This window comes from Gavialis gangeticus, unplaced genomic scaffold (genome assembly GCF_001723915.1).
Source record: "Gavialis gangeticus isolate Ggan-Ray unplaced genomic scaffold, GavGan_comp1, whole genome shotgun sequence".
NCBI lineage: Eukaryota > Metazoa > Chordata > Crocodylia > Gavialidae > Gavialis > Gavialis gangeticus.
In genome coordinates this window covers 18738796-18753969 of record NW_017729030.1, presented here as the reverse complement: position 1 = coordinate 18753969, position 15174 = coordinate 18738796, and the positions used below count along the sequence as shown (strand labels likewise).

The following is a 15174-nucleotide window of genomic DNA, read 5'->3' as shown; positions in this document are numbered from 1 at the left end:
ACAATGTTTAGAGCATTGGGCTAGGAATCAGGGAACAAAGTAGTAGTTCCTTACTTTGCCATTGGCCTTACTACCACCCTGGGCAAGTCAATTGTGGCTCCAACATTTAATATTTATTATCTGCACTGAACTTGCACCTAGGCTGGATAGCTTGCTTAGTCAGGAAAAGGTTTCTTCTCATCTCTTAGTACAGCAGAATAGCACAGTAATATTACCTCAGTTGGTCATGTAAAAATATGCTAAAGATGATAACAGTAAAATCAAAGCAACATTAACAATAAAGGCTTTTCCCACACTTTCTCCTTTTTCCCCCTAACTTTTTCTCACTTTTTGCAAAATGACTGTATCTCAAGGAAGCACTGGGAACATAACCTGTGTGCAAGTGAACAAGCAAGTAGCAAACAAAACTGGAGGCAACCCAAGAATTCTGGGACTCGCACAGCAAGATCACCTTTCAGAGTCAGGGAGCTTACACAGAAAAGTCATCCACCCTGAAGTTGCTGCTGAACTTTCTGTGGGCAGCAAAAGCAAGAAGAGTTTACTGTGGTAGAGTTACAATTAAAGTGCCAGAGATTTTTGCAGTTTTTGAGGGTTTATAAATGAATTAAACGATGAAGGCAGGCAAACAAGAGAAGTATGTGCTCTTAAATGATGACTCTGACACAGAAGAGTTTGATAAAAGTAAAGTAGCAGTGATGCACCATTCCCAAGCTGGGTGAGTTCTGTGCAATGTGAAACGATTGCTTTTGATTTAGTACTGAATCTGAATTAAATATGTATCTCCTTTTATGGTGTGATTATGGCAGGCTCCAGTATTCTATTGTCACATATATTTATAGCAAAAAGGTTTAACAGACAGAAGTGTAACTTACAAAAAATTATTGTCATCTATCGTTTAGCAGATGGTAATCAATACACCTGAAGAAGTGTTTCTTATTGATCTCTATGCTCTTGTATCCCTGTGCTGGCATCAACACGGTTATACATGGATCCAAGGTGGAGTACAACAGAGAAAATAAAAGGGCCATATGTCTGTTGCGACATATTGATTAACTAGCTATAAGGACATTTTGGAAGATTTATCTCCTGGTGTTTGCCCTTTATTTATGTCAAAGCCATGGTACTTTGGATGGAACCGTCTTTGTTACTTACATAGAGTTGATATTTTGGGAAGACGTGGTTTGGGAATAAATAGCACAGCTCATTTTAGCTGAGTGAGTAGTGAATGGAATTTTTTGCAAGCTTTGTTTGTAGTATGAGATACATTCCACCCCTGATTTTGAAAAATCACTCCTGCAAGGATTTTTTTTTTTAACCACAAGATAATAGTGACAGTTGTGCATTATAAAGTAGAGGACTGAGGTCTATACCTACAGATGTTAGAATAGGAGCCAAGATTACTTAAAACAGAAAAGCTAAAACATCAAAATGTGAGTATATAGATTACCGAGGCTGGGGGGAAAAACACATTTTCAACAACAACGTAATATGTGAACAATTATAATGTGCTGAAGGAAATATAAATAATACTGTTAAGTCATAAAGCAATATCTTTACCAAATCCTTTGCTCAGAAGGATTCACTACATTTTTATGTCATTCTGCTAATGCTTTGTTTACCACATTATTTATGGAAAGTGTTCACTGCTGTTTTTTTGAGAGCTTGGAATCCTGTTGTGGACATTGTATTCTGCTTTGCCTGCAGCTAAAATTAGTTATATAAAATCCCTGTACCCAGAGGCAGCTAGAAGTGGATGTCAACTTTTCCTTTGAGTGTCTTAATGATAAATAATATCTAGAGGTTGTAGCCATTTGGCATTGCAGATTCAATACTGAACATCATACTGCTGAAAAAGTTTGTGCCGGTTCCGATTTACAAGGCTACAATTTAGTTAGCTAAGCCCTAATCATTTTAGAGGACAACTACAGCAGAGCATATTAGTGATAGCTCATTGCACTATATTAGAAGAGCTGAAGGGATACTATTTTAGAGGCTCTAAATGTTAAAATAAATATGAAGACAGTCCTATGGATTCACTCAGATGTTAGTTATGTGCACACGCAGATGCATGGGGAAAGGACAGACCATGGTAGGCAATGTAGTTCATGACTCTAGCCTGAAATGTATAGGTTTACATTAATGTCTGCTATTGGATCCATGCACCAATGTATTCAGCCTTCATTGAAATAAGGGATAAATTGAAGTCATATTTGGGTCCTTTGCAAAATCAAAAAAATCCCGAAAATGCTTGCAATTGTGTAAGTTGCACCCCTACTTTAAGACCTGCTTCCATTGAGTGGCCTGTGGAAACTGAGGCCATCTCTACTATATCAAGTTAGAATTCAGTCTGTTGATCTCAGTGTTTGCAAATCACCATAATAATCAAAGTATTTTAAAACAATTCCTTTGCAGGGTTAGCCAGGACGGTTTCCCATTAGGAAAATTACATTTGTCTGTCACAGGTAGCAAGTATTATATAAGAGAGTCTGAAAACAGTGTCAGATGAATAAAAGATTCTCTTTGTCTTTCATCCATCCGGTAAACAAATATCTCCCTCTAAGATTCAGTACCTTTCTTAACTGAAGCATTGGGTAAATGTAATATAGGACCCTGGTACAGCACATTCACCTATCAGTGCTAGTCCTGAACCCTTACTTGTAAATTCTATTTCTAATTTGTCTTTAAAAGAATGTGTGTCAAATAAATAAAAAATTGAATTAAACACCAGTCTGTTAAAAACATACTGAGGTGGCAGAATTGTACAGTAGCGCTAGTATAACTCTTAATATAGCTTTGCTAATATGTTTATTTATCATGTCTGACAATAGAAGTAAAAGAGGGGCAAGGATTTCTTAGGGTGATATCTTTTATTGAACCACATGCACAGTTCAGAGAAGTTAGAAAAGCTTTCAAATTCAAGCATGAAGAGTCCAATTCTGACAGAGGGTATTTGCATTTTGGAAAATCTTCCTTTACAAGGTGCTAGACGTACCTTGCAGTAGAGAATCAGCCTAGAGAGTGGTGTTAGTTAGGTGCTTCTTTTGTGATAATCATTTCATTAAGATATCACCAAGCAAGATACCACATAGTTACTACATAGTTGTGATAGAGTTAAATGAGCTTTCAGATGCAAAATATGAAGAATTCTTCGAATGACATTTGAAGAATGTCTGCAAAATTCTTTGACCGTGTGTAGACGAAACGAGGAGGAGTACGCATAACACTTCAAAGCAAGCTAAATGATTATAAACCATTTTAATGGTGTCGTTGTTTGCACACCTCTGCAGCGTACTGCACATGAATTCCAGCAACAGTAGGAAATTCGGCAGCATAAAACTCCAAGGAGTTTTAATTTGCTGCCCGTACAGCTGTAGGGTGAAGCACCAGGCTCCATACAGCTCCACAGCTCCACAGGCAGCCCTGCAGGCAGCCTGACAGCAGCCTGGGAAGGCAGACTTCACACAAGAAAAGCAGCAAGCCTGATCTCCGTCCCCTCCCTCCCCCATCCTGGAACCTGCTTGAGCTGCGGAGGGGCTCAGTGCTTTCCTCCGCATCTGTGGTGCCTCCTGGGGCTGCCCGAGCCAGGTGCCTGTGGGCGGGTGCCACCTGGCGGGGGGCACAGCGGGAAGCACCAGGCCCCCCTCCCCCACAGTCCAGGGGCTGCTCCACCTGCCGGCAGCTTGCCCTCTCCTCCCTACCACTGGAGAGGCAGGTAAGTCGAGTGTGTGCACAACACAGGGGTCTAATTGGCCCTAAGTTGAAGCAGTGTTTTTAAAAACCCACCACTTCAATTTAGGCCCCCTGTTTCATCCACACATGCCCTAGAACTCTTGGTTCAGAGATGATACCTTTTATCAGACGAACTAAGAAAACACAAAAAAAATTATCTTTTTCTGCAAGCTTTCAGGCACACATGCCCTTCCTTAGGCTCAAGGAAAATTAAAGATGGTAAAAAGTCCCCATAGGTAGAAAATAAAGTTATTTTTTGCACAGAGAAAGCTGAACGTGGATGTCTGTTCCTCTGGGTCCATGTAATTTGAACATTTGAAGAATGACTTACATTCAAAAGCTTGGTTAATTTTATCTCAGCTATGCAGTTGGTCCAATAAATGTATCACCCTAAAATATCCTTGCCTCTTGCATAATTTCTAAATTACATAGCTACAACATCACTATAACACCACCATAAAATGGAAGTCTACTCACACAACAGGAAGTAAAATGTGGTAACTTATTTGGTAATGTAGTAGTGTTCTGTCACATGAGACAACGTATTTGTGCTGAGTGAGGTATCAGTTCATTGAACATCTGTGAGTGTGGCTATGTACACGTAGACAGTGACAACAGAACACAAATTGTACCTGGTCAGCCCAGCCAGCCAGGGGCCAGACTCCCACCTCCTGCCAGCCCCTCTGCTGCCTGATGCTGCCACCCAGAACCCAGGGCTGACACCCCATATCCCCTGCCAGCTCAGGGTTGCTCCGCCCCCAAATGGCTGCTGTCCCAGGTGCATGTGTAGACACCACACCTGGGATCAGTACTCTGGCTCAAAAAACTCAAGAGTTCATTCAGTTGTGTTAATGCACTCTTTGGGTGTGTCCAGATGAGAACAAATGTTTGTTTCCCTGGGGACAAGTAGCAGCCACAGACTTTGTGTGGCTGCTGCTTGTCCCCCTGGGAATACCCATGCCATGTGCACTCTGGTGCATAGCAAGTTACCCCAGATGGGGTAGGGACAGCTGGGGCCAGCAGCCTTACCCGGGGTTCTGAGGGTCTCCTGGGGCTGCAGCTATGGCAAGAAGTCTGGCCAGCAGCTGGAGTGTGGCTCCAGCCAGCCAGGCTCCGATTTTGGGCAGTACACACTGCCCTCCACATGTGCCACCCCACCTTTTTTCAGCATGAGTTTTTTTTACCCCCTGCACTGCAAGGTAGCAGCATGGGGAATGCCTGCATGTGTGGTGTGTGCTGCTGCAGATGGGTCTGGGGCGCCACATACTGCACATCTGTGCTCACCTGGTTGTGGCCTTTGTGCCCCTGTTTCATCCAGGTTTAAAGGCAGAAGGAACCATTAGATCATTTAGTCTGAGCTACAGCATGACATGGGCCAAAGACTTCATGTAATTCTCTAGCATGTAATTAACTCTAGCACATGCACAATAACTTGTCTTTGACTGAAGCATATCTTCCAGAGAGGCAGCAGATGTCTTGATCTGAAGACAGCAAATTATGGAGAATTCATCACTTCTCTCGGAAGTTTGCTCCATTGGCTAATTACCCTCAAGAATTTGAACTTTATTTTTTATTGAATTGGTCTCATTTACAAATCTCTGCCTTTGTGAATAAGTCTCTCTGATCTTATTTGTAACTACCTTATCCCTTGGGCAGTTGTGAATGCCAGTCCAAATTTAGTATACAAAGCTTGGTATACAAAAGGTGATATTTTGCACACATTTTGTATTAGCACTATGTAAGGCACCAGAGAATTAGAAACCCTGTCCCTCAATCAAGTCAAGCATCCTTCTTAAATTCTCACTGGAAACAGTTGTGGGGCTAGCAGAAATTCATTGATTTTTATTAGAACAATAAAATAATTTAACCAATTAATTTCTTCGTATTTTTTCCCCCTTGGGGACAAAAACACAGTACAAGAGCTATGGTGTCTGAGATAAAAAGTTTCTCTCTTTCTCACACTTGCACATGTGCAATCATGCACATGCACACACAGATTTAATTAACAAGAATAACCAAATTATTTGTTCAGGTCAGAAGTTGCTTAATTCAAGTTTATGGGCAGGGTAAATGCAAAACCCAAAATGAACTGTGAGGCATAATGGCATAAGGGACAGGAACTGGAGTCTGGATCTATTCCCAGTGTTGCCAGAAATTAAACTTAGGGGCTTCTCCTCCCTGGAGCAATTTGCACAAAACTTTTATTCCATTTCATTTCAAATACACTGCTGAATAGGGTCCCCTACATGCTGTTTCCCTTCATCTACAGAAGAGCCACACTAATTACATAGCAGGAAATTCTTAATGTTCCCTGATTTAAGTGCACAAAGCCAGATTTACAGGTGGGTGTCAATCCCACCTGACCCCATTCATGACAATGAAGTTATTGTATTTTTATACTACAGGGGAGTAAGAGACTTGATGTTGTTACTACAGGTTTTAAACTTTCCTTACACTTGCTTTAGTTTTATTGCAACATGTTGCACACCTTCCTAACAAGAGATAATAAAACCAATGACTTTTTTACCCTACACAGGTGAAGACTCTTATTTTAGTTTGGTCCAGAAGCTGACCCAAAAGTAATTGTGGCATATATGCCACATTTGATTCTGTATGAACATTATTATATCAATATTTCCCCTCCAAAACCTTTAGGTACAGAAAAAGGGGATGTCTTTTCAGTGTTTAAAACAGTAAATCCTAAAAAAAAGGGGACACCCACACAAGAAGTTAATCTGCTGGGGTGCTTCTCCAAGATTATAAAGTATTTGCAGTAGCCCTACCATAAATGAGTCATCACTGAAGTTTTCTTTTTACAGATGCACATTTTATTTCAGCTCCATTGACCTATGAGAGAGAAAAATATATACACAGGGGGATCTTAGAGAGCTTCTGAGTACAGCATACACACACATATTACAGGGGAATTTCAGAGTGCAGCTGTGTGCAGAATTTATGTGCTGAACTCTTATAATAGGTAGGGCCCCATGCAGTTTACAGCTGTGGAAATTGGTGGAGATCCTGTTGTTTAATGCAGAATACTGCTGCAGAATCTGCCTCCTTGCTAGTTGTCAAAACCTCTACCTTCCCCCTTAAAAACTACTTCAATATAGAGTTATGCTGTTGATACAGAAAACTCTGGCATATTGAAAGTGTACAATAAATTGAATTGAAAATCCAACTGTGTAACCCTGGACTGCTAAGTAACTGCAGCACTGATTGCATTATTCATTTTCATAATGATTACATTAAAAACCTTTTTAATGTACTTTAAGCTGACACAGAATTTCCAGTCTGCCTTACTAGAGCACCACAGAGTTTAGGTCCAGTTTAGGCAGTTTTGAAGCCTTGCTTACAAGGGGAGAATCAGAAAATTGCTCAGTATAGCATAAATAACCAGTGTAGTATAATTTAATGGAGTTCCAAGCAGGTATTTAGGATCATATTCAGAGGCAGAAAGAGTGTTATGCATTCTATTAATCTACTGAGTACAGCATTTACTATATCCATTTTGTAGTTTTGCATGAGACTCTCTCTGACTAGTTCAATCTGGCATTCACATTCTAACTTACCAAAAATTATCTGATATAGCTTTCAGGCCATTCACTGATTTGGAAGACAATGAATCCAGGTTTAGAGCAATGCAAAGAAAAAGAAAAAGAAAAAGGAGGGAGTTAAGAACAGTTTATATAGGAAGCAATATAGAGTGTAGGGCATAAAAATCACAGCTTTACTGAGTCTACCATCTTATGAACAATTAGAATTTCATAGAATCATAGAAGTGCAGAGCTGGAAGGGACCACAAGAGATCATCTAATCCAACCTTTTCATCTGAGGCAGGATCAAGTGTATTTATACCATCTTTGATAGATATTTGTCTAACTTAATATTAAAAATATACAGGGAGGGAGATTCTATTATCTTCTTCCATAGCCTATTCCACTATTTTAAAATCTACCATTTAGAGCGTGTGTTTCCCTGAATATTTTCCCCTAAACTTTATTTGCAGCAAATTACACAGATTTCTTCTCATCCTTCGCATAGTGGGCTTGGAGAATAATTTTTTTTCATCCTCTATATAAAAACTTTCTATGTAGTTGATTGGTGTTAGCATGCCTTCCTCAGCCCTCTGTGTAGACTAACCTTTCCTTTTAGCACTTGTTTTTTAAATCTTTATCATTCTTGCTTTGTCCTCTAGACTCTCTCCAGCTTTTCTAGTTATTTCTTAAAATGGGGTGCCCAGAATTGTACACAGTGTTCCAGTCGAGATCTCCTCAGCAACCACTAATTAGGGGCAACTGATTACCCCATGTTTTATATAGGACACTCCTGCTCTGAAATCAGAGAATCATAGTTGCTTTTTTTGTAAGAGCATCACATTATGGACTTATATTTAGCTTCCACTATCACCCTAGATCTTTTTCTACTGTACTGCTACCTAGCCATATATTTTTTATTTGTATCCATACAGTTTCCTAAATATAGCACTTTGACATTGTCTTTATTAAATTTTATCCTCTTAATTTTTTATCATTTCTCCAATTTATTAAGATCATTTTGAATTCTGATTTTGCCCTCCATAATGGTTGCAGTTCTTCCCAGCTTGGTGTCATTATAATTTTTTAAGTGCAGTATCTATTCCCTTCCCCAAGTCATTAGTGAAAATATTGAATAGAAGCCGGCCCAAAAAACCCCCAGGCAACTCCACTTGACTTACCCATCCAGTCTGACAGTAAGCTATCCTATTACTACTCTTTGCCAGTGACTTTTCAACCAGTTGTACACTCACCTCATGGTGATTATATCTAGACCATATTTCCTTTGCTTACTTATGAGACTATCAAGTGGGACAATGTCAAAACCCTAACTAAAGTCAAAACACATTATATATACTGCTCTCCCATTATCCAGTAGGCCAATTTCCTTGTCAAAGGAGGAAATTAGATTGATTTTGGATTATTGGTCCTTGGCAAATTTATATTGTTCAATTCTTATTACTGCATTGTCTTGTGGGTTCCTATAAATAGGTTGTTCACTAATTTAGTAATTTCTTTCCAGGAATCAAACTTAGGTTGACTTATAATTCCATCAGACCTCCCATTTCCCCTGGATATAAATCATTGTGGTAGACATAATTTGATTTTTCCACAACGGATAATTGTTCCTAAGTGTTCTTAAACAGCAGCCCTGATAGTGGCAGAGTTGTCCTTTTGCTTCTACTAGAAGTATGGTGCTTCATGTTTCATAGGTGCCTCTCCATCATTTGTTCATTCAGCCCTGACAAAGCTTCATTGTTTATAGATAGGCCCAAGTATTTGAAATATTGTTGTTTGGTGGCCATTCCTAATGTGATTCAGTACCTCTGATCAATCAAACCAAGAAACCAACTCATATTAAAGTCATAGCATGGAAATCTATACAAGCAGAGTAATCCAGTGGCTAGGAACCACAGGCTGGGCAAGGCATTTGGGTTCTGCTACTGGAATCCCCAATAACTGCACTCTGTGACTGTGTACAAATCACTGCACCTTCCTCTGGCCTCTCTGTTCTTTGTCTGTCCTGAAGGCACATTCTCTGGAGCAGGTATCAATTCCAGACACACACCAAAGCCCATGGCAGAATACTTTAACCATCCTAGATATTCCACCTCAAAGTAGCTTTCCTTAAACAAAAAATGACTTTATAAACCAACTTGAATGCAAAATTGCAGAATAAATTATCCACAGACTGGATTATGCTAACCCTGGTCTCAACAGGGACTATGGATTCTTATAGAATTACCTGGATTAGATGTTAACTCCGGAGTCCTTGAAGATATTAATTTCTTTATTCATTTTAGCTGATCTAATCAATCCACACTTTACCTCTCTTTGCAGTGTCCCCCTCCCCTGTCACTTTCCCTTTGATATAAAATGGTTAGTTTGGGTATTAAAATGTGTTCACCCCATGGGCAAACAGTTCACTCCATACTTACAGGTGCAAACAATGAACTAATTCCCACAAACTTTAATATCCAAAACTCCACACTGGAGCTGCTTATATTTTGCTCAAGAATAGTGAACAGCAACTGTCCACTTTGCATGGTATTAAAAAGGAACACCTCTTACTGGTTAGGAGAATATTTATTTTCCTTTAATCTCCTTGGTCTTCTTACTCCACCGCCTTAAATTGTTAACTCAGTAGCTGTTGAGAACCCAGTGGAAGAAAGAGCAGCTGCTGCCTGCTGTCTAGATGTGAGTGCAAATGTTGCCAGATTTATTACTAACACATCAATATATGTTTTTCTGCAGAAAAACACAGTTGCACAGCAATAAGAAGTTTCCACTCCATTTTCACCCACAGAGGCTCTGTCAGGTTTTCTTTATCATTATACTGCTCACTTCTCAAGCAGTCCTGAGTCTCTTTGTTCTGAAATTGTATCATGACATGGAGACAATAAAGCTGAAGCAAGTCACAACGTGGAAAGATGGTAAGAAAGAAAAAAATCACATAATCACATTGCTTCACTTAAAATAAAGATGGCATTAGTTTGTATTTGGAGGGTGGAGAGGACCCAACAGTGGCACGGGGCTGAGTTCAATAGCATTAGATGAAGCTGTTGCGAGTTTTGAACCACCAAGGTTACTTCCATCTTAGGTTGGGAGGTTCTTTCTTCTAGATTCTGGACCTACCTGATCAAAGTTTCATTCATCCTTCAATCTGAGCTCTTACTTATTCCCACTAAAGTTGTCCTCTTCCTCCTTACCATAAATGGTCTATAGTCAAATTCTTTGTATCCAAAAAGGCTGAGAACCTCTTGCCAGGTGAAGAATCTTCTCTCTGCCAGCCCTGTGTGCCAACTGGACCACAGAACAGTATAGTATGTATAACTTCACCAACAAAATGTCATGCCTGTGTGTTGTTATTCTTTAAAAATGCAGTTACCAGCCTGTTGTTTGACAACCTGAATCATTGCAGACACAGCAGTGTACTGTCAGTAATGCTGTAAGACACCCAAAGAGCAACTTCCAGATTTCAGTTTAGCAGTTTCTATTGCCTTGAAGCATTTGGTACAACTTCTGCCCCAGCTTCTGCTACAAGCATTCTTGTATAAAACATAACTAAGGCATGAAACTTCTATTCAGTTTGTCCAGAGAAGGAGCCCAATATAGCTATAAATGTAAAGTCTCCCATAGCATGTGGGTGCTAGTTGACAGCAAAGGCATAGAGAGCTCCTTCAGGACCTGGCGCAGAATGAGGGTATGCCAACCCCTGTAGGTGAATGGAAGGGGAGGTAAGGGGAAAGGAAGTTTTACTTGCACAGTGAAGGCAGCTGCTATTGCTACTACTGCTACTGCCACAGCAGTAGCAGCTTCAGCACAGGTGGCAGCACCCCTGTGGCTCTTGCTCTCCTGATTGCTTCCCCCTCACAAGATAAGCTACTGAGGTCAGGTATGCCCCTGACATAGCAAAGGCTCTTGGGAGGAAGGGGGTAGAGAGCAAAGGGACAAGGGTGATTTTGGCACCTCCTCATAGTCAGCACCAAGCACTGATGCCCTGCTTGCCAATACCACAGTTACAATACTGTTTGATGGGCATAAACCTAGCTGTGCTAAAACTTCTAGCAGATGTATTGAATCCATGGAAATGCCATTGTAACAATGTGAAAGCAGCAACGTTTATCATTTGATCATTTCCAATCACAAGAAACAAAGCAGAAAATGGAAAGGCAGGTAACGATATTTAAAGGCCACAATAGAAGGATCAGACACAACATTTGTATATTTCTTGATTGGTACTTGAGGTCCTTGGGAATTATGAATTGTATGTTACATATAGTCTGCTCTCTGATAAATAATCTGTTGTGTCTTCTGAATCTGCAGTCTTGTTTATAACACTTGAAGAAGACAAACGCTGAGCTGGAAGCTTGTATACTAACTCAATTATTCAGACCTTAATACAAGAATCCAAGTTATTACCAGCACATGCTGAAGTGCTAATGCTGTTGTACAGCAGTTTAGTACCTCTTGTCAGTGTGGCATTTCCCATGACTTTAGTCCTAAAGATTTGAGGTATTACTTTGCTTTCTTACATGTCTATCAGTGAGTTTATTTGCCCTCTTTGAGTATACTTTGCTTCCTGTTGTCAAGGAAGAAAGAAAGAAAAAGCTTTATAAAATCTTGGGTCATACAAAACAAATTAGATCCAAAAGGTAAAATGTATGCTGACATTCATGTGTTTCTTAATATACCAATTTTTCCTATCTGGAATCTAAGATACAGAGCTGATTCTTTTTGCAAGTGGTCTGTGTCCAAATAAAAATTAAGAAAAATGTACAGATTCTGGAAAGCCAGTTATCCAAGTTGGATTTATAAATCAGGAAAGTGCACATACACATGACAATTAGACAGCTAAGTAGACATTTGCAAAAACATTTGCCATAAGTGCCACTTTTACGTGTCCTTTTTAAAAAGGTCTCTACCTTTTTAAAAGATGATGAAAGTAATTTGTATCTTGCTCCAACTCAGCAGTGAATTAGTGGCAAAGCTAAGAGCTTCTGGCCCCTGTTTGGTTCTGTCAGTGCACCACATTGTTTCTCAGTATGAAAAATACTACAGTGGAATCAACACATAGTTTTTCTCTGTACAGGTCATATAGTCTAGAAACACTGCAAATGTCATTTATTCTGTGTTTCTTTTCAGTCCTTGCTTTAAATAAAAATAAATTCCATGATATTTGCACTACAGTTTTCTGGTGAGGAGATGAAATAGCAGAGTATATATATAAACAATACATACTAAAGACAATGAAGGAATTTTTTTAACATCAGAAACCAAACTCAATACTGCAGGTGGAAAATTGCTAGTAAAATTAGACCCACTCATCAGGCACATATTTTTAAAGTTTCTCTCAGAGGTAGAAGCTATTATTTTTGATCCAGTTGAGCTCTTTCATATATGTATTATTCTACTACTAGATTCAGAGCAGTCACTCCAAGTATTTCTGAAGCCATTAAACTAAACTGATGTTGTTGCTAGTAAACTAAACATCATGGAAAATCTCTGAAGGAAAACATGCTGCACCTTGGAAGTTAAAAGCTTTGCAACTGATGAATATATGAACACCACTTTTACTGTTAGGATTAACACAAATTGTTGAATTATCTGAATTATCTCAAAGAAGTGTCTGTTAGGCCTGTTCAGGCTTTACATCCAAAGTGCATAGGCCTTGGTGTTTGGAAAAATCTCTTTTCCAATCCAGCCACACTGAGTATTAGCTATATTTTTCCAATAATTTACTATAAGCAGAACTAGTTGAGACATCTAAGTTTGCTCAGTCTTTCCTATCATAAGATGCTGTATTCAGTTGCTTGTAGTGTTGCCAAACTTTTAAACATTGAAGCTGAAATATCCCATGTCAGGAGACTGTTTCAGGAAATTAATTCACTAAATTTTGGGAAAGTTTGAACAGAAATGGTAAAGCGATTTCTAAGGATATTAACCAAAAAAAACCCCCAACCCTTTGTTTTTTCCCCTTGTTTAAAAAAAAAAAAGCAAAGGGGAAATCTTTTTATGGTAACTGAATGCTGGAGAATGTGATTGTACCCTCATCTCTGGCAAAATGTTTCTGTGTAATACTAGACAGGTCACTTAAAATAATTTTTTCACAGGTGTTCACTCATTTTGTGTCTTTCTCATTTATAAGAAGCTTAAAAAAGTTGGGGGCCTAGCACATACATTTTGAAGAAAGGCTGAGCCCTTGTTGGAAAATTTTGAAGTGCACTCAAAATCAGTGGACATTTTTCACCTTACTCTCTCTGTGCCTCAGTTTCCCATTTGCAAAATGGCAATAAGCAGACTGATCATTATAAATGGGTATATTGTGAAATTAAAGTGATTGATCTTATATAGCACTCAGATAAACAATCAAGAATGGCACTGAAAAATCCAGGGGGAAATGACTAATTGGACCGTCAAACTTAGTATGCATAGTGTGCAATAAGAAAGACCTGGGGTCACACACTGAACAATGAGGAAAAAGAAAATATTGAATAGCTGATTATTCAGGAAGCACAGTCCAGTCTCCTCATTGAAAGAGGCAGAGGTCCTGAGAAAAAAAATAGGCTTTGATTATGTAATTAAAGACTCCTGTAAAACTAATTCAAACAAACTGCATTGAGGTTGCACAGAAAACTTTATTTCTGATGCTTCTTATTTTTCTCTGTGCTTGATTTTGCAACCTTAATGTCCCTTCAATATAGTTATCTTAGGTACTTCAAAAAGAGATATATTTATTGGCTGGTACATTAACTATTAGTATTTATGTAGTTCCAAAAGTGTGTTTTATTCTTTGCAGAAAGATATCAGTGTTCTATGTTTGGAATCCTGCTGTATTTTTAGGTCCTTGTCTTTTGTTACGTAGCCTATGATTTTGTGGCTTTTTTTTGTAATGTGTGCATGCTGGCACAATTCAACATGATTACCCATAGTCTTGGATGAGGACAGCCTTAGGAATCAAGTAGAATACTATTGCCTTTCTGGATTAAGGTAAATTACCAGAACTTTGTAGAAATAACAGACCTAACATTGCCTTTATCTCCAGCCATTGGCTTTGTCCCCTTATTTGCAAAACACTAAATGAATCCACAGAATTTAAAATAATAAAAACACCCTCCAGACCTTCATTTTTACTTGTAAGTAATACTGATAAATCTGAAGTGCTGATTATTATTATGTGTCTGACACACTTCCAATTACAACAGACATGCTAAATAGCTACTGACTCTTTTGCACCTTCCAAGTCATTTAGAAAAGATTTTGATAAATTGTAAGCAGGTGCAAAGCTAGCATATACTGGATGATGAACCAAAGGCCTTGATAAATCAAATTCCTCTGAGCCAGGAAATGTATGCTGAATAATAAGAATCACAAAAGAATTCCAGCCAAGGGTCACTAAATATTTGCAATAACAACTTCCTATTCAAACACAGAGAAGATAACATCAACAACACCCTTACAAGCAACCCCTTGCTATTATAGTACAATGTGTATTACAGTTTTTTCTAGAAGTCCCAGCCAAGTTAATAGTATGTGGTGTACTAGAAGCTGTACATTCACATGGTAAAACACAAGCCCTGCCACAAATAACTGACAATGTATACATAAAAAAACTTTGGATAAAAAAATGTTTCCTGCAAATGATGAAATGAGACACATTTTGTTTAACAGAAAGTTAAGTACTAGAACAGATGACCTGGTCTTTAAATGCAGATTAGGCAAACATTTGGGAGTTATAAAATAACTAGGCAATTCCCCATCAAGAATGACGGGGGATGGGGATGGGGTGCCCATCCCCCTCGTACCACTGCTGCCTCCCAGGAATGGAGGGCGGGGGAGCTTGCCCTGCTGTCCCATCCCCTCTCTGCCAGCACCCCACACCACCGCTGCCTCCAGTGCTCCTGCCCCC

At 39.1% G+C, this 15174-nt stretch overlaps 1 protein-coding gene across 1 annotated transcript in view; it reads left to right on the top strand.

Moving 5' to 3' along the window:
• Positions 1–488: 488 nt before the first annotated feature.
• Positions 489–15174, top strand: part of LOC109301100 — an 81477-nt gene continuing 66791 nt past the window's right edge. The window contains exons 1-2 of the mRNA XM_019522023.1: positions 489–715; positions 10020–10198. Coding sequence (XP_019377568.1) covers positions 612–715; positions 10020–10198 — 283 coding nt within the window. The 5' untranslated portion in view covers positions 489–611. The remainder of the gene's footprint in view (positions 716–10019; positions 10199–15174) is intronic.